Source organism: Gobio gobio (genome assembly GCF_949357685.1).
Source record: "Gobio gobio genome assembly, chromosome: 4".
Classification (NCBI taxonomy): Eukaryota; Metazoa; Chordata; class Actinopteri; order Cypriniformes; family Gobionidae; genus Gobio; species Gobio gobio.
Window position 1 is genome coordinate 12773910 of NC_137100.1, and position 24420 is coordinate 12798329.

Below are 24420 nucleotides of genomic sequence, written 5' to 3' on the forward strand. Positions count from 1 at the left end.
TGCGAGCAGCGATGACGGGCCCAAGCCGGTGGCACCGCCACGCCGGTGGCATCAGCATAACTGTGCACGGCAGGCAATATGCATTTAAACAGGATAATTTTTTTAAATCGCTCGAATATGTCACATTTACCGCAGCAGCTGGTGCCACTATCACCACAAGCCACACCCATGATGTCATTTAAATGTAGATGATTTTTAATGTCATGGGATGAAATAGATCTCTTTCAAATATGTGAAAAGTTATCTTTTCCTGCTCAAAATGTTATAAGTCCAGAAGGCCAGTATTTAATTCAAGGTATTTGTATAGTTCTTTTTTTACTTATTCACAAGTGATAGTTATTTGTGATAGTCTATGATATGAAAGGGGTAAATTATCATCATCAAGAGAGAAAGGCACACACACAAACTCACAGGGTGAGAGAGAGACCCCACACACACACACACACCCAGGGTGAGCCTGAGAGTGAGGGGGGAGGGGAAGGACTGAGAGAGAGGCAATCTGCACATTGAACAAGATTCACAAGATTTTAACAACAAAAAGAAATAAAATCTAAATGGTGGGAGAAAGTTTTTTTTACTTCAATCTCTGAAAACATTATTTTGAATATATTTGAAATCACAGATGTTGGGTGATGAGAATTGTAACTCAAATATAATTTAGAAAACTAGTCCTGTCTGAATAGTGATATGTCAGTGAGATCAGCTCGGGCGCGCACACCGTCTATGGGTGATGTCACGTATTTTGCGAAATGCGCAGTTAGGTGATGTGTCGCCCTCCACACGTTGCGAAACAGACTCCGAAATGGGGAAATGTAAATTTGCGGACTCCTGGTTGGAGTAGGATGAGTTTAAACAATGACCGCAGGGTTTTTCTATGGTTTTTCCTGCATAGCGGCCGCCTCCGTCACATTTCGTGCCACCTCCGTCTGTCGACAAAACTCAAGACAGGCAGTCACTTGCTCAGATTAGGCATGTCGTGGTAATTAAATAATCATCAGAAATATATATTGTCACATGATCTTTCAGCAATCTTTATTAGTATTTTATGATTTGCTAGTACAAAGTCATCTAAAGCCATTCCATAGCTGAATGTCTTTCCTCCGCTGTAGCTGTCCATCATTCTCCGTTCAGCATTCAAACTGCGCGTCGCGTTTGGTTACAGTCAGTCAGCTGCTCGGTAAAGCTCACTCCAAGATGATATATTCCCGTTATAATACTTGATATGCAGATAAAATAATTTATCTTCCTGGAGTTTATCTAGCAGTTTCTGAACGATGTTGTGCTCCCTACCCGGGTGACAACACAAGGCATCGCACGCACAATAACCGGAATTTAAAACTGTGAAGAAACCGACCGATATACATAGTAGACTAGGATTTGTGCGCTCAACGCTCATCGTTTCTTTATGCCGTGAACTTTTTAATGTGCACTCGCGGTGCACTGCGCCCTCTGACTCCATGTTGCTTTAATCGCATCATTCTGCACCCGGGATGCGCATAAGCGCATTGTGCCACGCTTTCATATTTTTTCATAGTTTTGTGCACTTAAAGATGATTAAAAAAAATCTTGTTGTCACGTCTATCATATATTTGTTGCCCCTTTACAGAGCTGCACATTACGTTTACAATAAACTATAAATCTTGAAATGTTATATTATTTGTGTAGGCCCATATAATTATTTACATTCATATATAAATTAAATATAAATTGTTTTTTTTTATAAATGTATTTAATAAGAACACAAAGTAATTTGTACCTTTTCATTAACATTTTTAGATTTTATAAAATTAGTCCAGAGATGTTTTTTCAAGAATTACTTTTTGTAATTGCAAATTTTTTTAACTATCCACTCACCTAATTTAATATATATTTTTGTTATAGCTTATGATTATATATTTTTATTTTATTGCTCAACAGTAGTTCTCATCGCCGATGAGGTCTTTAAATATTTTGAGAAGGTCTTAAAAAAGTCTTAAAAGGTATTAAAATTTACTTCAGGATTCCTGCATATACCCTGCATATGCATCATACATGATCTTGGCAAACACAGCACATGACATTTTTATTTAAAATTAGAAAGTTTTAAATTAGTTAAATTAGATTAGTTAAATTAGAAAGTTGTCCGGCTCGAAGAGAACAATATATGTACGGGGACACATGAAATGTCTACAAATGTATGTCCTCAGAAATCACAGAAGCACACACACACACACACACACACACACACACACACACACACACACACACACACACACACACACACACACACACACACACAGAGAGAGAGAGAGAGAGAGAGAGAGAGAGAGAGAGAGAGAGAGAGAGAGAGAGAGAAACAAGGTTTTTTTTTATCCTGCTTCAAAACTAAGACAATGCTGCCATCGTGTGTTCATTGAGGGAAGGGCAGCACACATTCCCCTTTTTTGTCCTTATTTAATCCCTCGGCATGGCAACACCGTTTGAGATATCCAAAATCCGTTCGCATTTTAGCATCTTCCGTATCTTTGTTTCATGTTGACCGAGTTTGGTGGAGATTGAATAAATCGCCTACGAGGAGAACGTAAAAACTCAGAGCCTGAATTATACCAATATTCACGTTCAAACCAAAATATCTGACTTCCTGTTGGTCGGAGCTAATGACTGTAAATTAGAAAGTTGTCCGGCTCGATGAGGTCAATATATATACTGAGTTTGGTGATTGTAGATGAAACGAAGCCCTTCACTTTTGTCAAAAGGTGGCGCTATAGAGCCCCTCATCCCCACCCGTTTCTGAGGCTTTGTCCATGTGTACTGACTGACATCTCTGATGTGTGTGTTGAGTTTCAAGCAGTTTCAAGCAATTTCAAGCATGCTAAGAGCCTCAGAACAACACTGCTACCTTTTAGTGAGGGGAGGGCAGACAGAGAATAAATATTCAGAAGAAATATATTAAATAAAATAAATATATTGATCTGAAAAATAGTATGATTATTTTAAAGCTATTTGGTTACATTTTAATAAAACATTGTTTTAGTATGTTTTTAAACACACACACATACACGTTGTAATACCAGTGTAATACCCATGTCATTATACAAATTTGTGTCCTCATAAATCACAAACAAGAGAGAGAGAGAGAGAGAGAGAGAAACAAGTTTTTTTTTATCCTGCTTCAAAACTAATACAATGCTGCCATCTTGTGTTCATTGAGGGGAGAGCAGCAGACACAGAGAATTTCTGTTCCCCTTTTTTGTCCTTATTTAATTCCTTGCCATGGAAACACCGTTTGAGATATCCAATATCCGTTCACATTTTAGCATCTTCAGTATCTTTGTTTCATGTTGACCGAGTTTGGTGGAGATTGAATAAATCGCCTACGAGGAGAACGTAAAAACTCAGACCCCGATTTAACCAAAAGTTCACCTTCAAACCAAAATATCTGACTTCCTGTTGGTCGGAGCTAATGACTGTAAATTAGAAAGTTGTCCAGCTCGATGAGGTCAATATATATACTGAGTTTGGTGATTGTAGATGAAACGAAGCCCTTCACTTTTGTCAAAAGGTGGCGCTAGAGAGCCCCTCATCCCCGCCCGTTTCTGAGGCTTTGCCCATGTGTACTGACTGACATCTCTGATGTGTGTGTTGAGTTTCAAGCAGTTTCAAGCAATTTCAAGCATGCTAAGAGCCTCAGAACAGCCAAAAGATTATTAAACTTTGACACGTTGCCATGGCAACAGTATTTGACATTTCAGGAATCCATTTCATACGTCTCTATCTGTCATGTTTTCACATTATACTGATGAAGTTTGAAATAAATCTGGTGAAAATAAGATGGTGATTCAAAGCATTTTTGAAAGTGACACACTTCCTGCTGCCAGTTGGTGGCGCTATAACTTTGACTCACAAAAGTCATATCCATGTGATCGGCCTCTTACAACGAACACACAGCTGAAGTTTCATCCAAACCAGTCAATGTTTGCACAAGTTAAAACACACTTCCTGTTTCCCTTTTCTCGCCATAAATTCGTTGCTTCGCCACGGCCAGACTTTTCGAGATATCAAAAATCCGCTCGCAATTTAGCATCCTGGATATGTTCACTTAATGCTGACCGAGTTTGGCAATGATCGAAACAATGGCCTCGGAGGAGTATATTAAATTCCAGAGCATGCGTTTTCCGAACAACCCATAATAGCTCACTTCCTGTAGGGCTGACGCATAACTTAGAGCACGAAAGTTGTTTGGCCCGATGAGATCTATATGTGTACCAAGTTTCAAACATGTACGTGCAAGTGTGTTTGATATATGGACCAAGTTTTCAGACCCCACTTTAGGGGGCGCTGTCGAGCCCCCCTGCCACGCCCGGGTACCAGCTTCAGCCCGGCTCTGATGGCCGCACATTCCGACGCCTGTGCGAAGTTTCAAGAGTTTTCGAGCATGTTAAGTGCCCCAAAAGTACCCGAGAAGTCGAAAAAAAAAATAAAAAAAAAAAAAAAAACAAAGAATAATCTGAGGAAGAACAATAGGGCTCTGCGCCCTTTCAGGGCTTGGGCCCTAATAATAATAAGAAACAGAGGAAGAACAATAGGGCTCTGCGCCCTTTCAGGGCTTGGGCCCTAATAAGAAACAGAGGAAGAACAATAGGGCTCTGCGCCCTTTGGGCTTGGGCCCTAATAACAAAGGGTCAACGCAAAATGCGTTGCTACAACCTACTAGGAAAAAGACACCCTTTATGAGAAACAAACATCTAACCTCGTTACAATAAATAACCACTACATAACGCGATCTCACCTCTCGTTAACGATCTAACAAGATTAACCCAATAACAAATCGCATTCAAACTCAGAGAAGATAGGCTACTTACCGATGTTTCACCAAAATAATGCGACAAACTTGGAAAAACTCGGCAGCGAATAATCAAACGTTTGCAGGTTGCAAACCAACAGCACTAACAAACGGAGCAGCGCGCACGCAGGTGATTCTAATCAGAGTCAAGTTCAATGCGCGCGACCACAGCGTTCTCAATCAGCGGGGAAAATCTTCAACCAAACTTTGAAACGGACGAGCCCCCAATTTTGCTACAGTTCGGCTCGTAACTGCAACAAAAAGGGCGATCACAACATAAATAAGGTTGCAAAGATATAAATTTATTACATAGTTCTAGGGGAAACTTAATGAAATTAAATAAGAAAGAAGACATTCAAACGCCGACTGGTCCAATCATGGCTACGAGGTAGACGGGACAAACGAGGATCTTATTGTGGTAGAGGTGTTCGAATCCCAAGGCACCTGCCACGAGCCCATACCTGCGAGATGCAAGACAAGATCAAAATCACGAACAACCCCCACCAACCTCTGGTTAGTGAACAGGCATATTAAATACCCACAGCCCATCCAGCCCAGGTGTTCACAATCTCACAAATCACAGACAGACAGTAATGAACAACAATCAGAAAACAAAACACGGTAAGACCGTGACAGGATGAACCGAGGGCGGGACTGAGTGGAGGGCGTGAGTGCCTGAGACCCGCAGTGACGGATTGATTGACAGCTGTCTGACTTGCGAGTTGCAAAGATGGAGAATGACTGGAGCCAGTAGCTTTGCAACAGAGCGGTCATTCTCCCCCACCTTCACCTGAAGTGGAGGAGGGTGAATTGTCTGTAGACACAGACCCAGAGCCTTATCAATGCGAGCCGCTGGCTCAAACTGCGTTAACTCCCGATGCTGACGATGCTTGTGAAGCAGCAGCGCAAGAGAACTGACCTTATCTATGAACAGTCAAATCCTTATACTGAATACCACAAAAAATAGATCAGATATCTGATATACATACGATGTATTTTCATTCAAATTAACTGAATCAATAAGCAGCGCAGGACCAATAAGTTCAGACCTAATAGCATATTATAAACAGATTTCCCAATGTTAAAGCAAGTGTCAAGTAAGTTTCATTCATAATGTTTCTACTTCATGACAGTTCATACTGGAGTGAAGCTGTTCTCATCATGTGATTGGGGAAAACATTTCTGAGGGCGTGGTGAGCTCGTGCCAGGGGCGTGGGTAGTGGGCCGTTGGAAGAACCATCCTGTACCACAGGATGTACCACAACGTCCAATAAGAAAATTCCACTGCAGTAGCCACCGTTCAACCTTAAGAGGGGAGCACTTTGGCGGTTTTACACCATATTTTATAGAATTAAAACCCTTTATACCCAAATGTCAAAACATTTACTCGAATCAATGAACATCATTAATAAAGCCCCAGTATTACAGATCATTAACTAAAAAAAGTTGGTTTAGGGTTTAATCAAAACACTCACTGCGCTCTCCCAGCTAATTAGGTGCTAAGACCTATATCAGTACAAAAATGTGAAAAAGGTCTGCACTCTAAAAATACTTTATTAATAGGAGATAAAGATGTACAAACATTTGTGACACTGACGAAGGCAAAGAGCCAAAACGTTTGTACATTTTTTTTCTCCTATTAATAAAGTATTTTTAAAGGGCAGACCTTTTTCACATTTTTAAAAAAGTGCCTTAGAAAAAATTACTGGTGTGTATCTTGAGACAAAACAATGGCACTGACTATGATGATTTGTCACTGCAAGTTGCTTTCAGTTAAAACAGCTCAAACATGCATTTTAGTCTGGGACTGGGCTGAAACCTTGACTGTGAAACCAAGGGCCAGTGTCTCATATGAAAAAAAAACGCTGTATTAAAAATAGATGTAGCAGTTTTAACTAAAAAATGACTTGAGGAAGTTTGTGGCTTCTCACCGTCACATGACACTCAAGTGTCTTAAAGTTTAAAGTCCACACACATGATTGTGTGTGACCAAGGGTCTGACTTGATTATTTGTCACAACTTTCTTGCAATACTCGTCTTACAATCTCCATCTTGTTGACACTGAGAAATGTCTTGTTGGCTCTGGATATTGATTTCCCATTTAACCACAGCGACTGAGTAAAGACCCTAAAAACTCTATTAAAAAGAAATACTCTCTTACCTTGAGGTTTAGCAGTGAGAACCTCCTTACTGATTGACACCTTCCCAATGACATCATCTCGGCTGTGAACAGAACAGTTTTTGAGACTGTAGGTTTCTACTGAGCAGAAATAAGAGTCACACTTTACATTAAGTGTCTTTGACTACTATGGACTAACATTTAAATTAATCATTTGTACTTGTTTTAAAAATACCTGCATGTAATTACAGTTGTAATTTTATTCTGTAATTACATCTATAATTAAATTGTAATTACCCACCCACCAATACCACCAAACCTGACCCTAACCTCACCTGTATCCTAGCTTAATAGCAGCAAAAGTGTTTTGCAATACAGCATGAACACAAAACAAATGTCACACAATGTACCTAACAATTTTTTATGCAAGTACATAGTAGTTAATGACACCTAATATAAAGTGTGACGGACACAAGTCTTATATGAATCACAGTTACTATGCTGTTACAATTTATCATGTTAATTATGTCAGTAGTTGAAGGTGAAGTGGAAAATAATTTGTTTTATACATTTTATGAAGATAATACCCATGCAAAAGTAACGTAAATGATGCTAGCGTGTTGTGGGAGGATCCAAGAGTCGATCGGTGTGTCGGAAATCACATAGGGCCCAATTTTAACGATCGGAGCACATGGTCTGAAGCGCATGCCGCAGGTGCACGTTGGGCATGTCCGAATCCACTTTTGCTAGTTTAACGACGGTCTGCACGCCAGGTGCATGGTCCAAAAGGGTTGTTCTTTATTCTCTTAATGAGTCATGGGTGTGTTTTGGGCTTAACGTACAATAAACCAATCAGAGTCTCATCTCCCATTCCTTTTAAAAGCCAGTTGCGCTTGCACCATGGCGGATTCGCTATTTACATGGCGGAATTTGCGAGCAGAAAGACTGAGCGCTTCTCCAGAGAGAAATCCTTTTATTTTTTATTTTTTTAAATGTTTGTGTGCTGCTGCGCATCCCTGTGTGTGTAATAATCAGAGTGTACGTGCATTGTGCACCCGCCTATAGGCGCATATTACTAACTATTGACTTTAGATCAGGTTTTTGTTGGTCAATAGTAATGTGCCAACAATGCGCCTGAACACACCTCATTTTCAGACCAGCACGCCCATGGGCAAACAGATGGGCATGAGTGCATTTGCTATTTTAACAACGTGACGCTGTATGTGAGAATGATAACTGCGCCGGGCTGAAATAAAAAAACACACTCACGCCTGCCATCACATTGCGCCGGGTGTATGATAGGGCCCATACTGTCTGAGTAGGTACATTTGAATTTACTCCACAAAGATTAAAAAGTACATTCTATATAGTTTGAATAAGGGTAGTATGAATGAAATTTGGACATACCACATCCAACATGTTACTGTCACATGACCTAGAGGCTTAACAATCCTCCCCTGTGGCCTCATGGAATAGTAAATTGTGCATCGAATGCGTACTCTAGAATCTCAGCGGAAGTAGTAGGTCATCCGGGTACTTTCCACCAACTGTTTTTCATATACTGTGTATTTAGACATACTACTCTTTTGGTGTACTGTAGCATATAGTAGAGAAGTATTCGATTTTAGACACAGCAAAGGTGCTATGCTATGCTTTTGCTACAGTGTTCAGGGTGACTTACAGTGCAACTACAGTATTCATTTCATCAGTTTGTGCATTTCCGTCCCATGAGTTGCCATGTCGGACTGCTCCAACAGCCAGAGCAATGTTTTGAAAGCGACACTTTTGTTTAGGGGAAGTCAACCTTAAGGAATGGCTTACTTATAGATGTCTCTGCGCATCAAACTTTAACAGGAAAAAGTATTTCAACAGAAAAATATGACACACTTCACCTTCAACCATGTAGTATGTACATTAAGTAGTAGTATGTAGGTTCAGACCTGAGAGAGTCCTCATCCAGCACATAAAAAGACACTGTACGAAAGTAGGGAGGAAGATGGACAGTGTATTCTTCTCCCCAAAATGGAGACAGTGTCTTCCATATTGTTGCTGTCCTGAGAGATAGATCAAAAAAAGAAATGTAAAAAAACCTATTACTCCTCTGCACACAATGTGGACAGTCAACAATATAACCAACAGTCAAAAGGTCCTGTCCATCCTGTGACATTTTGGACATCAAATGTGTTACTCGTTCAATACAAAACATAGATTATTGAGCCTGAAATAAAAAAACTATTAAACTATTAAACACTGCTTTCATTCATTGAAGCTGATATAAAAAATATTAATATTAGATATATACATATAAAAAAATGTAACCTAAAAAACAAAAATTAGAAAGTTGCCAACAGAACTAAAACTGAAATAAAAACAAATTAAAGCTAAAGTAGAAAAATGTAAAAAAATAATAATAATAATAATAATAATACAAATGACAAAAAATGTAACACAATTCTTCAAATTAAAAAGAAAACTGAACATGTAAAAATTAAAGCAAATTCAAAATATTAATAAATACAATTACATTATATAAATACTAAAATAACACTGGTCATACTAACGTCATCTTTAAATAAATGATGTCTGGTAAAGACCCTTTTTTGGTATCAAAAATGTCTGGAAAATAGGTATAAAGACATTGATTACTATTTAAACATTAACAAGTTTTTCTTTAACCACAGTGATAGACAGGTGGCTTGTAAACAAAGTGTAAAGGTCCCATGGCATGGATTTTTTTATTATTTTATAATGTTTCCTGAGGAGTACTTATATTGTTAGTATGATTTTTACATCATAAAATGTCATAATTTAGAAATAAAAGGCATTTTTTCTATCCTGATATTATCCCTCTGGCTTGAATGCTCTGTTTGAAGGGGCGTGTCTGCTTTGAGACTGCAGTGAAAACAGCCACTGTTGTGATTGGCTGACATCTTTGCATTTGAAATGAGTATTAGATTATGTGGCGGAGGGGGCGTGGTTTAGCGAGGCCAGAGAGACGGAGAGCTGGAGAAAGATTGCTGAGAAAGTTTTATTGTACTGAGTTGTTGTGAGCGCCAGTTTATTTTGTTTGTATCGGAGTTCTATCCTGTGTTTGTATCCTGTCTTCTTCTCCTTATTCTACGAACGCTGTAACATGTGGAACCCCTCTCGAATACTTTTACTACGTTTTTTTTACCATTACAGCTGTCGAGATTAACGAATCGTGAAAGTGTTGATTATAGCATTATTTTTAGATCTTTTCCCATCACATGAAAGGTTGCAGTGATGAGCATTGAGTAGACAGGCAGTCTGTTGATCGTGTGAATGCAGTGATCTCGTCATTGCAGTGCTATTTCTCTCACAAAATGCTTTCACCACAACTAACAGCAAACACAATATCAATATGTATACAGTAAGAGCTTCATGTGCAGCATAACAGCATTATTAAATCGGCAGTTTGGGCAAGTGTGCAGATACACTCGCAACGTGTGATTGACAGCTCCAGCCATTATAAAGAGAGTGTTCTTTAATCACTAATCTAGCATCTAATCAAAATTTAAATAACAGATTTGTTTCATGCTACTAAGAGAAACAATGTTAAGTTGATCGTTTAGTCACTGGCTTGATTCACTGATGCATAAACAGTATTAAACGATTTTGAATAATTAGCTACACATCAGAAATCACTGATCACAGATCAGGCATTAATGAACACTGTTACTCACTGTTTGTGGCGGTGCTGTCGAATCCATATGGTAAAAGTCTGTTTGTAAAGCCTGTGCTGACATTGCGACTAAAATAAACTGAATCCATTTTCTCCAAATTCTCTGGGCTGGCAAAGCAGAGAAAGGGGAGATAACCTTTCCCCGTATGACAACATACAGGGAAGATTCCAGATCGGCTCGTCTGAGCTTTCATTTTCTCAAAGGCAGAGCAGGACACCCAGAACTTGGTTTTACACCTATCAAAAATTCAAGCCACTTGGGGACCATATACAGGCTAGGGGAACTCATATTAATGTTAAAAAGAAAACTCATAAAGTGAAATGTTCATGCCATGGGACCTTTAAAATGTTCATATCAAATCATAGCATTTTGTTAATCGTCTAATACAAGTGTGTTTTGTATCATATTTTCACATGTCTTATTTACTGCATTAAAGACTAGCATACAGCTAGCCTGAGGAAACAAACATCAGACTACGGTACATACTTAACATTTATTTACCTTCAGATTTGGTATACCGGGGAAAGAATGTGACTTATTGACCAAAGAAATCATTGTGGCTCAAAGAACACTCAGTAACATTCACAGTAGATAACAATTGTGTGCTTGTTAAACCTTTCAGTTGGTTGGAAAATGTTTTTTTCATAGGCACTGGGAATAAAGTGAGTCACAAAAGAGACTGTGGAGTGAATAACAAATAAAACTATATAATAAACTTAATATGTTCAGTTCAAATTTCCAATGTTCTCTTCTCTCACTGTGGTGGTGGTTCCTAGCAGTGTTTTCATGCATATAAGATTTTCATTTCTGCACCTCCTACTCTTATTTCCATGTGGAGCACCAGGAATCAATATGCCCACACTGTACTGACGGTCACAGCATATATTTTGAGTTTTGAACCTCCACCTCAAACACCTCAAATCAGAGGAGAGGTTTGTTTAGTATGACCTTTATATAGCTGCCAAGTGTGGAGGTACAACCGCACAGCAATCTATGGCGCAGGAGGGATTTCAATTACGTGGCACAAATTAAATTAGTTCTGCTTCACAGAAAATTTCATTTCTAACCTGTTCGGTTTATGATAATTGACTTCTTATAGGCTGTATAGCAACACAGACCAATATAAGATCACCAAACACTGGGGCTCAAATTGAAGTGTCAGGGGGTTAAAAAAATCATACCTACCGAATTATTGCCTCATTATCAATTTTCACGATGCAGTATGGATCACTGCTTCCAGTTCTGCAAGGGAAATGAACAACAATGTTATTGCATACTGGCAAAAACTCAATAGTTATTAATCTCATGATCACACATGATTGGTTTATGCAATCAAGAATTTTAATTGCATGCTAATTATGATGCTGTTGCTCTCTCAGATCAGCCACAAGGCTTAATTAAATATATAAAAGACAATATACACTGATCAGGCATAACATTATGACCTTCCTAATATCGTGTTGGTCCCCCTTTTGCTGCCAAAACAGCCCTGATCATGGGGCTCATTGAACATCAATGAGCCCCATGGGCATCAATGAGCCCATGACGGTGACCCTGTCGCCGGTTCACCACTGTTCCTTCCTTGGACGACCTTTGATAGATACTGACCACTGCAGACCGGGAACACCCCACAAGAGCTGCAGTTTTGGAGATGCTCTGACCCAGTCATCTACCCATCACAATTTGGCTCTTGTCAAACTCGCTCAAACCCTTATGCTTGCCCATTTTCCTGCTTCTAACACATCAACTTTGAGGACAAAATGTTCACTTGCTCCCTAAAATATCTCACCCACTAACAGTGCCGTGATGGAGATAATCAGTGTTATTCACTTCACCTGTCATAATGTTATGCCTGATGATCGGTGTACATTTATGGTTTACAAATATTTTTGTCTTCTTATCACACTCTCATATTCATAAGGTTTTAATTATGAACTTTCAAAGTTCTAAAAAGCATATTCTTGATGTACTGGAGCTTTGAGGAAACTTATATGAAAGAATGATATTAATCTTTTAATTCAAACAACCTTTATCAATCCAACCATGAGATCAATGAGAAGTCAATTATGGGGGAAATGACAAATAAGACTGTCCAAGTTAAATAAAATATTGGCATTAAAAACAAATATTTATAATATTACCATAATATACCATATATACCATTATATGATATTATAATAATAAAAGATTATGCCAAACTATATGCAGATCATTCCCTGACTTCATCCTGCACATGCCAATTAAGCTAATTCCTATGGGATGAAAGGGAAAGGCTAACACAAAGCTTTCTCCAGGTATTATACACTCCTCCTTGTAAATTATACACTTTAGATTTAAATTACAGGCATATAATCATGTCTTCCTGTTCTTTGTCCAACAAATAATACCCTTTGTGTGTGTATACTGTATGCCATTTCCAATATTTTAAAATATTCAAACTTTTTCATTTCGACATCCCACTGTCTGATTTGTTCATTGCAGGCTGTCTCAGATGAGCTGTGAATTGACAGAGCATTTGTAGAGATGTCTGTTGTCACTGTGAGAATATTGAAATTCCTCTGTGGAGGTAATGACTGCCCTTGGCAACTTTGGTGAGATGTATGAGTATTTGTGTGTGTGTGTGTGTGTGTGTGTGTGTGTGTGTGTGTGTGTGTGTGTGTGTGTGTGTGTGTGTGTGTGTGTGTGTGTGTGTGTGTGTGTGTGTGTGTGTGTGTGTGTGTGTGTGTGTGTGTGTGTGTGTGTGTGTGTGCGCGCAGGGAGAGGAGAATGAGTGCATCGTGTGGTGATTCATCTTCGCCTGTTGTTATCATTGTAATAGGGAAACCTGTGGCTGTCAGAATCAGGTGCTACATCAAACAGCACTGAGGCTTGGCAGTTGAACCACATACTATCATCTTCATGTCACCTGCAGGAGGAGGATAGAGATGATGGCAAAAGAAGGAAGAGAAGAGATTCCTCCCTCGTTCTCTCTGATTCTCTTATCTTCTGTAACCATGATGTTCTGTTTGGGGACTGAGAGACCCCTGAGTCATTTTACTAACCTGCTTGACATGCGAGAATGAACCTCATTGGTTCTTATGGAAGCTCAAACGTGCTGCCTAACACGAAAATGAACTTCACTGGTTCTTGTGGAAGCTCAAATGTGCTGCGTAGAACGAAAATTAACTTCACTGGTTCTTGCAGAAGCTGAAACGTGCTGCGTACCACGAGCATGAACCTCATTGGTTCTTGCGGAAGCTCAAACGTGCTGCGTAACACCAGAATGAACCTCATTGGTTCTCACTCGTCAAGCGAACATGCTTCAGCTTTTATCACAACTGATATGTGCATTGATGAATGTTTATATGTGAATAAAAGCCTAAATTCAATCTGTTCATCATATAAAGAGTCTCTTCAGAAAATTTGGACTAAACTGCTCAATTCATATGGATTAGCTTTCCCCAACTTCTCAGAGGTCTCGGTCCGCTTGTTTGGTGCGCATCAAGGTTCGGATGGCAGAGCTTGTTTTAATCGGACCAAACCTGCCAAGCGTGAACACACCCTAAGATGTCAGTCTGCATGTGAACATGGATATGTACTGTAAATAATCTGCATATCATGTAATTGTCACGAGTTGGTTGAATATATAAATAAACGCACAATAAAGAACAATACACTGAACAGGTTTTAAATGACAAATACTCAGGGGAAAGAATAGTAAACCAAGCCACTTCAAACGAGGACGAACAGAGAATGGGTGAGGACTCAGGGTTTAAATTCACAGAGCAAACAAAGGGAACTAATGAGTAAATTGACAAGAACAATCAGTGGAACAAACTAGAAATTGGGTCAAATGACTAGACAGACAAACAAAGCATACAGTAATTAATTTTTAATTGATTGACACTCCTATTTTCTTTGGTATCCCTGGGACTTAAGACGAAATTAAAGTCATCTAAAGAGAACGCAAGGGTTAAGTGGGTTCTGTCTGTGTCACAAATACATGCTTGACAGAGTCCAGGCCCGTGTTACAACGGAAGCTCTTTAACAAGCTACAAATTCATCCGTCTTCATGCGCTACACTTGGACCAATGGGTTCATTTGGTTCAGACTTTCATCTCTTGTTGGATCACACAACCATGCCAACTGTGCAGTTAAGATGTAACTGACTAACACTGAGCCATCTAACTGGCCATGAAAAACTGAGAAGCTGCAAGAATAAAATTAATTATGCTCTCAAATTACAACTAGGCTTAGGGCTGCACGATTAATCAAAATACAACCAAAATCACGATTATTAAAGGCTGTGATTTAATTAAGGAAACATATTTGCTGCGTGTTGCAGAGTGAAGCACCAACCCTCTTCCCAAACTTAACGAGAAGCACTTAAAACGGCTGTTGTCAATAAAAGAGAAGCTTTAAAGGGTTGGTTCACCCAAAAATGAAAATTCTGTCATTAATTACTTACCCTCATGTCGTTCGACACCCGTAAGAACTCCGTTCATCTTCGGAACAGAAATGAAGATATTTTAGTTGAAATCTGATGGCTCTGAAAGGCCTCCATTGGCACAATGCACAGTTCACTCTCAAGACCCTTAAAAGGTACTAAAGATGTCGTCCATCTCACTACAGTGCTTCTACAATAACTTTATGAATCGGCGAGAATAGTTTATGTGCGCAAAAAAACCCTAAATAACAACTTATATAGTGATGACGATTTCAAAACAAGGCATCATGAAGCTTCGAAGCGTTATGAATCAGTGAGTAAAATCAGCAGTTTGGATCGCCAAATTTCAGCAGTTTGGCAGTTTGACACGCGAATCATGATTCGACTCACTGATTCATAACGCTTCGAAGCTTCATGATAAAATCTTGATAGTTTAACGATTGAAAGTGAAGAAATTAAGATTAGCATTGTAATGTACAGTTGAACTGTAATTTTTATCTTACAGTGAATTGTTTTTATATTCATTTCTTATTTTGTTTACCTTTTTTAGTAATAATAATAACTGCAACAACAACCATTATTATTATTATTATTATATACTCATGTTGATTTAAATTATATTGTGAAACCGTACAATCATGCACAGCAAACCTGGAGCGTTTTATCACACTTTAAATCACAATTGCAATTTTTATCAAAAAAAAAGATTTCAGCCCTAAAAATGCCTTAAAAAATAATCAAAATATATTGCAGATATACTACTTTAAAAATAAGGTTTCCAGGGTGTTATGTAATTTCTATGTTGTAATGGATGGTTGTTATGATGTTGCTAGGGTAATCTGAGGTACAAGTGCAGGACGAGTTACATGCAGGGTTAAGGGTTTAGGAAAAAAAGCTAGGGGTGTAACAATCTATCATGTCACAATATATCACAATACAAAAATGCAACTATGTATCGTGGATAGTGACGATCTGTATTGTGTATAGTTGTGAATATTACTGTGAGGAAAAAAAAATAATATGTTAAACTACTACATGGGCTTCAGAACCATTGTATGTGAGTGGGACAAGACCCACCCACTTTTTAAAGGGGTGGTAAACCACGATTTCACTATTCTAACTTTAGCTAGCGTGTAATGTTGCTGCTTGAGCATAAACAACATCTGCAAAGTTACAACGTTCAAAGTTTAAAGCAAAGGGAGATATTTGCTTTTAAAGAAATCAGTTTCTAAGGACTACAGCAAACGGCCGCTAGGGACTACTACACATTCACCCGGGTTTTGCTGACATCACCAGGCCCAATATTTACATAAACCCCTCCTCCGGGGAATATGAAATAAGGGGGGGTGAGGCCATTTTGTATCGCGGCGCTGTTGTGGTATAGTAGGCTGGAGTGTTGTTGCCGCGATGCCAAGGAAACGCTGTTATTTTCATCCGGATTGCAGGTCTGGGGTACTTGCTCTGTTCAGCCTTCATTGGGACAGGGGTGCGTTGCAGAGCGTTTAACACACAGCATGTTATATGCACGTGTGTTTGAGTCAGCGGGGAATCAGGCGCGCGCAGGGCTCCCTGCAGAGGAGATCTAACTTCTAAGCACATCCACAGAGGATAACATCCACCGTCTTCGCGATTTCAATGCCAGATTTGCACAACGTCAGCTGCGTGAAAAAAACACTGCCGGTGCGTGGATGCATGACGCGCGCGCTGCACATTTCACGGAGGACAACACAAACTTCCACAAACTTCGCGAGTTCAATACAGGATATGCACAACGGCTTGTCCTGAAAGCTGGATTTACAAACAGAAGCTGTTCACGGGCCACAACCTGTAAGTCTGATTTATTTTTCATCGATGTGTTTTCCTGTAATAGGTTGTAGCAAGGAAGTAAACAGATGACAACACTGTTCTACAAACCAGTCTGTTAAATGCTCATTCATACTTAACGTTATCCGACGAACACCTATCGGTACAAACACTAACGTTAAAATCTCAACAGCGAACCTGACATTAGTGTAAATGATTCTTTGATTAGAGCTTTTATGTATTGTTTATCTACAGGCTTGCTAAACATGGTTCTGTGTGTGATTTGGCTAACTTACTAGTTAAAGCCAGTGCTTAGTGTTTGTTTTGGGTTAGTTCTTGTGACAGATATTTGGCTATAATCGTTCTAAAAATACAAAAGTAACAATGCCATTCAGTAGCGATCATTGTAGACCCGCAGTCTTTACTCTTGAGGACTGAACAGGTTCTGCTCGATCATCTTCACTCAAATGTTCTGGGTCTGATTCGGGGCGGGCTCAGATTGGTATGGTTTTATTGACGCCGTTGTTTCTAACACTGACCAAAGCACAGCCTCCGATAAAGGTAAGTGGCGTGGCGTTTCCGACATACGTGCACTAGGCGGTTAGCGAATCACAACACACTGGGCCAGCTAACCAATCAGAGCCCACTGCGTATTTTTGAGGGACTGGCTTCATACAACCCGGAAAGCATCAGACCGTTTTACAAGGAGGGACAGAGCAGTGTAGAATAAAGGTCAAATATATGAAAAATAAGGCAATTTTTTTTAAAACGAAGCATGAACACATGTTACAGTGCACCCCACAAACACAGTCAAGCCTTCAAAAGAATGTGTTTTACCACCCCTTTAAGACCAATGATATTGGACCCACTCACTTTTATGTCTCTAATTCAGCGCATGTCTGTTCACCAACCATTAACCGATAAACACTTTATCATTAAACACACGTTAGATGCTTTATTTCCACTTTTCGAATATTTTCTTCATTTTTATTGATGTGAAGTAGAGCAAGGCAAAAGGTGGATTCGAACCTCTGGTCGATTTGTGTCAAAACTATCTACCATGTGCTTTACCCCTACACTATTTCCAAAAAATAGTAAATAAATTGATGTCTTCCTTAAATTTGTCTGGCCTAACCAGATGTTTAGGACACAAGGCGGGCTATTTGAACTTAATGTAAATGGCATCTACTCCAGTAAAAAGGTTTATACTTATACTATAAATATAAATACTTGAATATAAATGTATAATAATGCAATGGGGGAATATTTGTGGGTCCTGATAATGCCAAATGTCTTATATTACCAATAAAAAGTGGCCTACATTATTTTAAATACATCTAGTCAGTGACAGAGTGCAAGCATTATTCGTCTAATATAATTCTGTATTTTCAGCTTCAGAATCATGAATATTTTTATTCTGGTGTCACCATTGTCCTGTGCATTGGGTTACCAGCATCAAGTCCAAGCCTGTTCATTTCCACCCGCAATGTAATACCAAATTTAGCATTTTAATCAACAAGTTTGGAGTATTGCAACAATATCGTATCATGAGTTCAGTATCGTGATGTGTATCGAATCGTTACACCCCTACTGACAACTGTAATCCGTATGTTCTGTTTTGGTTTCGTTTTCATTCTGTTCCCTGTTCTACTTTTTAGTTCCCTAGTTAGTTTCATTGGTTGTTAATTAATCCCGCACCTGTTTCTGTTCTGGTTAATTATCTCCCCCGGTATATTTAAGCCCCCCGTCCACAGGGAGACACGTTTAGCTGTATACCGTACGTTAAAAATTTCTATCATATCAGCATTCCGTCCAGGCGGATCCGGCATTTTAGGAGCCTGAAACCGGTATTTTTTTAGAGAGTTTATCCCAGAGTGGATAAATCTGAAACCGACACCCTTGCGTTTTCGCGTGTACAGCCAATCCGTATGTTTTGTGAAACGGTGATGTCATCACACCACATCCCGCACGGTAAAGACTAGAAGGGATACAACTACTGGCACTGGGCATGCGCACATCAATATTGCGTCATTTAATTACTGTATTTGCATTATTGTAACAGATTTTGCCTCACCTCTAGGGCTGCTCGATTATGGAAAAAATCATAATCACGATTATTTTGGTCAATATTGAAATCACGATTATGTAACACGATTATTTCACATGACTTTGGGAATGTGTTGTATTTATTAAAAATACACCTTTCAACAATTCAATTGAAATTGTAACATTTGTTGTACTTTTTGAACTATTAAAATAAATAATATAACATATATTCAAATCAAAATATAAAAGTATTCACGTAAAAATGATAACCACAAATAAATAAGATCAACAATATGGTTCGGCTAGATATGCTTTTCAGGTACGTCTAACATTAGTTTTCAGGTACAGAAATGTATCAAATGTAAAATAACATTGCATATTTGAGTGCATAAATTAAAGATGAATCCTATTAAACTTACAAAAGCTATTCAATCCGGATCGGATATGCGTCGTCTTTATCGACTGTATAAAGTTCACTTAAGGCATATACAGACTATGTCTGCTAGGATACTCATCAAGATGGACATGTTGACATACGTTTTGTGTGAGTTTGTCCGTTCAAGAACAAGACTTGAAAGAGAACTCAATATTTGCGCGCTGTGAGACGTGTGCACGCTCTCGGATGAGTGCACAGAGATACATTTTCTCACTGCGCGCGCTACTTCTCATTCGCGTCTTCTGGCACTAAACCCGGGTGACGACGGTGAAAACGACTGGTCATATTCGAAAATATGGCAGCACTCGCATACATTGAACAAAGTTTACAAAGAGAGAATTATTTGAAAAATATGAGGGGAAAAAAGGACGTTTACATGGCACCCCTGCTCTCGTCAGTTTTTGTTTCTTTATTAGATTGTCATAGGTCACTCTGTTTAATTTTCAAGTGGTTAAACAAATTCGTGGTGTTCCCTTGCGTTGCAGCCACTACCATGTAGAAAATCTTGCACGTAGCATGTTTCTGCTCGTCGTCTGATTCCTCGAAGCCAAACTGTTCCCAGACAACGGAGTTGGTTTTGCCTTTTTTGCTCACCAAACGCTGCTGTAACTGCCCTCCTTCTGCCATCTTTACTCGCGCCGAGTTTTTAAATTCCAGCGGATGATATGCACACGAGACTCACGAACTGAGAGAGTTTGTGGCTTCGGGAGGGGCGGATGAACGCGTGCGCGTTTCATTCAGAACGCAAGACAAAATAAGAGTGTTCTTGCAAAACTGAACATGGCAAAATAATCGTTTTTTCTCGATTGTACTATTTTGGTGATCGTTGGGAGGCAAAATCGAAATCGAAATTCGATTAATTGCACAGCCCTACTCACCTCCGACCGTTGCTGTACCCCTTCTAGCCACAACTCTTCTTCTCCGTTTTTAGTGCATTTCTGTGGCAGAATTACAGCGCCACATACTGGCCTGGCATGTATACTACATCGTTTTGAGTCGTTTTCAGTGCTCTCGTGTGTACGCAGATATTTCTTGAGACGAGGGAAAAAAAAAGATCGGATAGGGAAAGCTCTGGCTTCGTGTGGATGTTTCCTCAATTCTTTGTTCGGTCTCTTTGCGTTATTTGTGGTTGTATAAATCTTTCTCCTGAGCCCGTTGGATTTAATTATTAAAGATAGTTTGTTTTTAGAATCTTGATCGTTGTGCGCTCCATTGCATCTACACATTCCTGACAACAACATCAACATCTGATTGCGCTTTCCATTTATAATGATCTTGTAAAAGTCCCAAACAATTAACATTTATCTCAGAAAACAAGTGCTCATATTCCCTTTGCTCAGGTGCTGATTGCTCACCAGCTGCTTGATTGTAATTATCCTATCTAAAACGGTCCAAAATCTACTAATCTTCCCGGAGCCTAGCAATCATTTGACGAAAGGTGCATACTATTTACTAAAGCTCAGCCAGGGCATGTGTACATAAAGAGGGATGGTTGTGGAGAACGTGTACAATCTCTCTGTGCACCGCTTGGCAATGTCACCACAGTGTCAATACAAACACTACAAACACGTAACATCTGCTCCAACGGTTCGGCCCTGCACCGACTAGTTCAGCAAATTTGATAGTGACTAGTAATTGAATATAATCACACAAGGAAGTGCAATCAGTAACTCAGGAAGAGAAGGGCAGTGAATCATTTTCCTTGCATTGACATGACCACACTGCTGAAATGTTAATGCGGATGACCTTATTAACCAATAAAGTCATTTTCTCACAGAATGTGGGTGAGCTGTCCTTTCCACAAATAGAAGCATATAAACCGTTGTCAGCTGGGCTGCTGTGGTCAAAATCATAGACGTGTGAGTTTCCAACCTCATACCAGACAAAAGAAAACAGAGCGGACTGCCAAATGAATTCACAATGGAATACTGCCAATTTCAAACAGGGAACCAATTAACAAGCTTAATTCATTTATACTGTTTTGAAAAGAGTGTTTATACATTAGTTTGGCATGAGCTTCCAAAATAACTATATATTATATTTGAGATATATAATTCTGAGTGTAAAATATCTGAATATCACTGATGAATCTGCTGATATGGTTGATATACTGATGAGTAATATCTAATAATATTAATTCAGAGAAATACACTATATGTTTCTGTTATCGTGTTTTCTGTTATATGGGGCATCTGTGGCAAGTGTACAAATTACACAATAAACTGCTTTTTTTACATTTCACTCATTTAGTCCATCATTTAGATATATTCATATCACACATCATATTAATATGATAAGTGGTCAGGTAATGCAGAACAGGTTATCATTCGTAGGCTACAGTGCACTTTCATTGATTTGTGTTTCAAATATAGTATAGGATAAATATTTATGATTATATAAATGCCAGAACTGTTCGTTAAAAAATCCATAAATCTTATTTGTTTCAACCATTTCATTGTGGGGGAAAAAGTAATGTAACATGATTTTTTTCTTGCTTTGTTTTAAACTGAAATGCTCTCTGTGGTATCTGTCAAATAAATCCCGCCATAGCCTTCTGCTTTCAGTTTATTTATCATCATGTACACTGAGCACATGTCTTTTTCTGTGTAATTCATCATATAATTTTTATCACAAAGTCATCAACACTTACATGTCCTTGATTGGCAGGTTCTTTCCTTCCACAATCCTGATGAATAGTGTGCTTCGTTTAGCCATGCTGTCATTCAGTGACTATATCACGCGCCGACACTTCTTATTCCATCAATAACACGCATGCTTATAAGCATTGCAGAAATTATAATGTGCGTTCCATCTATAAAGCTTATCATATGTAAAAACCGTTCGGTCCGGCGGTCGTCTACACAATCCACGCGTTAGACACACACAGGCTGGTTTGATCTCTGTGGGTTGTTTGGAGGAAGGAGGAGTGACTGACTGACTGGAACAAACACTAGAAGAGAGAAGGTTAGGCTGACGCGACGCGACAAAACTACAACGCTCCCTTTAGAATAATCGCAACTGGTTGTAAACTGCATGTAAGCGGCTTTGTTGAACATTGTACTTTTATTGCGTCGCGTCAAGAAGAGACGAGGTGTGGCGCGAAGGGTAAATTGAATTCTCCGAATGAGGGGAACAGGAGTCATTGAGCTCACCCTCGAGAGAAAGAGCTACCTGAGATAAGCAAACAATTGTCTTGGTAGACTATTCGATACTAAACACATAAAAAACGGGTTACACTTTTTATTTCAGTAAACATTTCTGGGTGTTTTGAAAGTCAATTATGAAGGCTTGGCTACAAAAAGCTATTGAACATTTCACGCGTTATTGTCGACAGGGGTTTTCAACCTGGGGTTCTTTCAGGGAAATGTTTCGAGAAAAACAGTGTAAATCATAAAAACATACATAATAAGATTAAAATAAATATATTCAAATAAATTCAGTTATATTCAATTCAATTATAATATTCCATTAAATAAAAATAGACTGAAATAAAAATGTAATATTAATAAATAAAAGTAGCCTACACAGTATATTAGTAGAAAATAAACAAAATATTTTCCAAGTAATATTTTTGTATACATATTTACACCGATCATTCATAACATTATGACCACTGAAAGGTGGAGTGAATTGATTATCTCTTCATCACGGCACCTGTTAGTGGGTGGGATAGGCCTATATTAGGCAGCAAGTGAACATTTTGTCCTCAAAGGCTGCGTCAAAAACCTAGGCAGCTGACTCGTTGCCTCGCTACCTCATCAGACAATGACTTGTAAGGCAGCGTTTGTGCATGAAGGCACATCACAAAACTAATTTCAGACAGACTTCTGAGGCAGTGTAACAGTTTAATGATCTACAGCTAAATAGAGAGAGCTTTGGTGAGAACTAAACAAATATTGAATTACTACATTGGTAATTTCTCGCTAGAAATGACATCAGAAGTGGAAAATGTTAGTAAGAAACATACATTTACGCATAAACTGAGCAGCAAACGCAACTTTCGGACGCCATCTTTTTTCCCCAGCTCAACTGTCACAGAATGGAGCGAATGAACCACCATAGACATTGAGGGGGACAAGTCTACATCCAGACCACTAAGGAATTCTAAAATTAACTGCGGATCTATGTATTTATTCAGTAACTGGAAGAATCTCGAGACTAACTATATATTTGATGCAAATTAATGCAAATATTATTTGCAAATAGTCCAAAAATGATTGTTTCCCGACTATAGACCTAAAATTTCATTTACTGTTATGTTTCTTTATGCTTTACAAAAACAACACAACATTTGTGGTTACGGTTATGGCCTTGGATGAAGGTATCTCAGGAGATACATTACATTAGATTCAGACGTGCTTTGATGCTTTCCTTGAAATGTGTCCTCTGAAGGCAGCATTTTCCAGGTTAGAAGCAGGAAAAATGGGCAAGCGTAAGGATTTGAGCGAGTGTTACGTCCGCAACATATGCTGGTTGTTTTCTTTTTCCTCCCTATCATTCTCGGCTGTCATTCATAGGTTCACGATTGGTTGGTCAATCATCGTTTGCTTTGGAGTGACATCCCTCCCAAAGAACCAATCGGAGCTCGCCTTCCCTGTATAAAGACCCGGAAGTGCGCGTGTTTTCTCTCGTTTGTTTTGATTCTTGTTGTTTGTTGCTAGCCTCCCGATTGATGTTTTGTTGGTGAAACTTTGTTTTGAAAGATTCTTTTTGATTACGACTTTAAGTTTGTACCGTTGGATTGTTTTTGATGTGTCTCTATTGTGTTAATTCGCAATCTCGGACTCCGAGCGACGGGATAGTAGCATGTCACGTGACCTACATAATACAACACGTTTGAACCTTTTTCACCAGGTACTCCCAGTACTCCAGAAGCAGCTAAGGTTACTCCGGTCTCCTCTGTGCAGCGGAACTTCTCGTCGGTGAGTGATGATTCGGCTAATTCTGGTTCTACCACATTTGATGTTGGAAGGCTTATTGCTTTGGTACTGAATTTTAGAGAATCTGAAGTGGATAGTTATTTTAATGCTTTTGAGAGGATCGCAACTTCCTTAGGTTGGCCGT

At 38.9% G+C, this 24420-nt stretch overlaps 1 protein-coding gene across 1 annotated transcript in view; it reads right to left on the bottom strand.

Moving 5' to 3' along the window:
- Positions 1-22376, bottom strand: part of rasa4 (RAS p21 protein activator 4) — a 125641-nt gene extending 103265 nt beyond the window's left edge. The window contains exons 1-4 of the mRNA XM_079815986.1: positions 22007-22376; positions 11831-11887; positions 8882-8995; positions 6984-7045 (exon numbers count right to left, since the gene is read on the bottom strand). Coding sequence (XP_079672112.1) covers positions 6984-7045; positions 8882-8995; positions 11831-11887; positions 22007-22071 — 298 coding nt within the window. The 5' untranslated portion in view covers positions 22072-22376. The remainder of the gene's footprint in view (positions 1-6983; positions 7046-8881; positions 8996-11830; positions 11888-22006) is intronic.
- Between the last annotated feature and the right edge of the window lie 2044 nt (positions 22377-24420).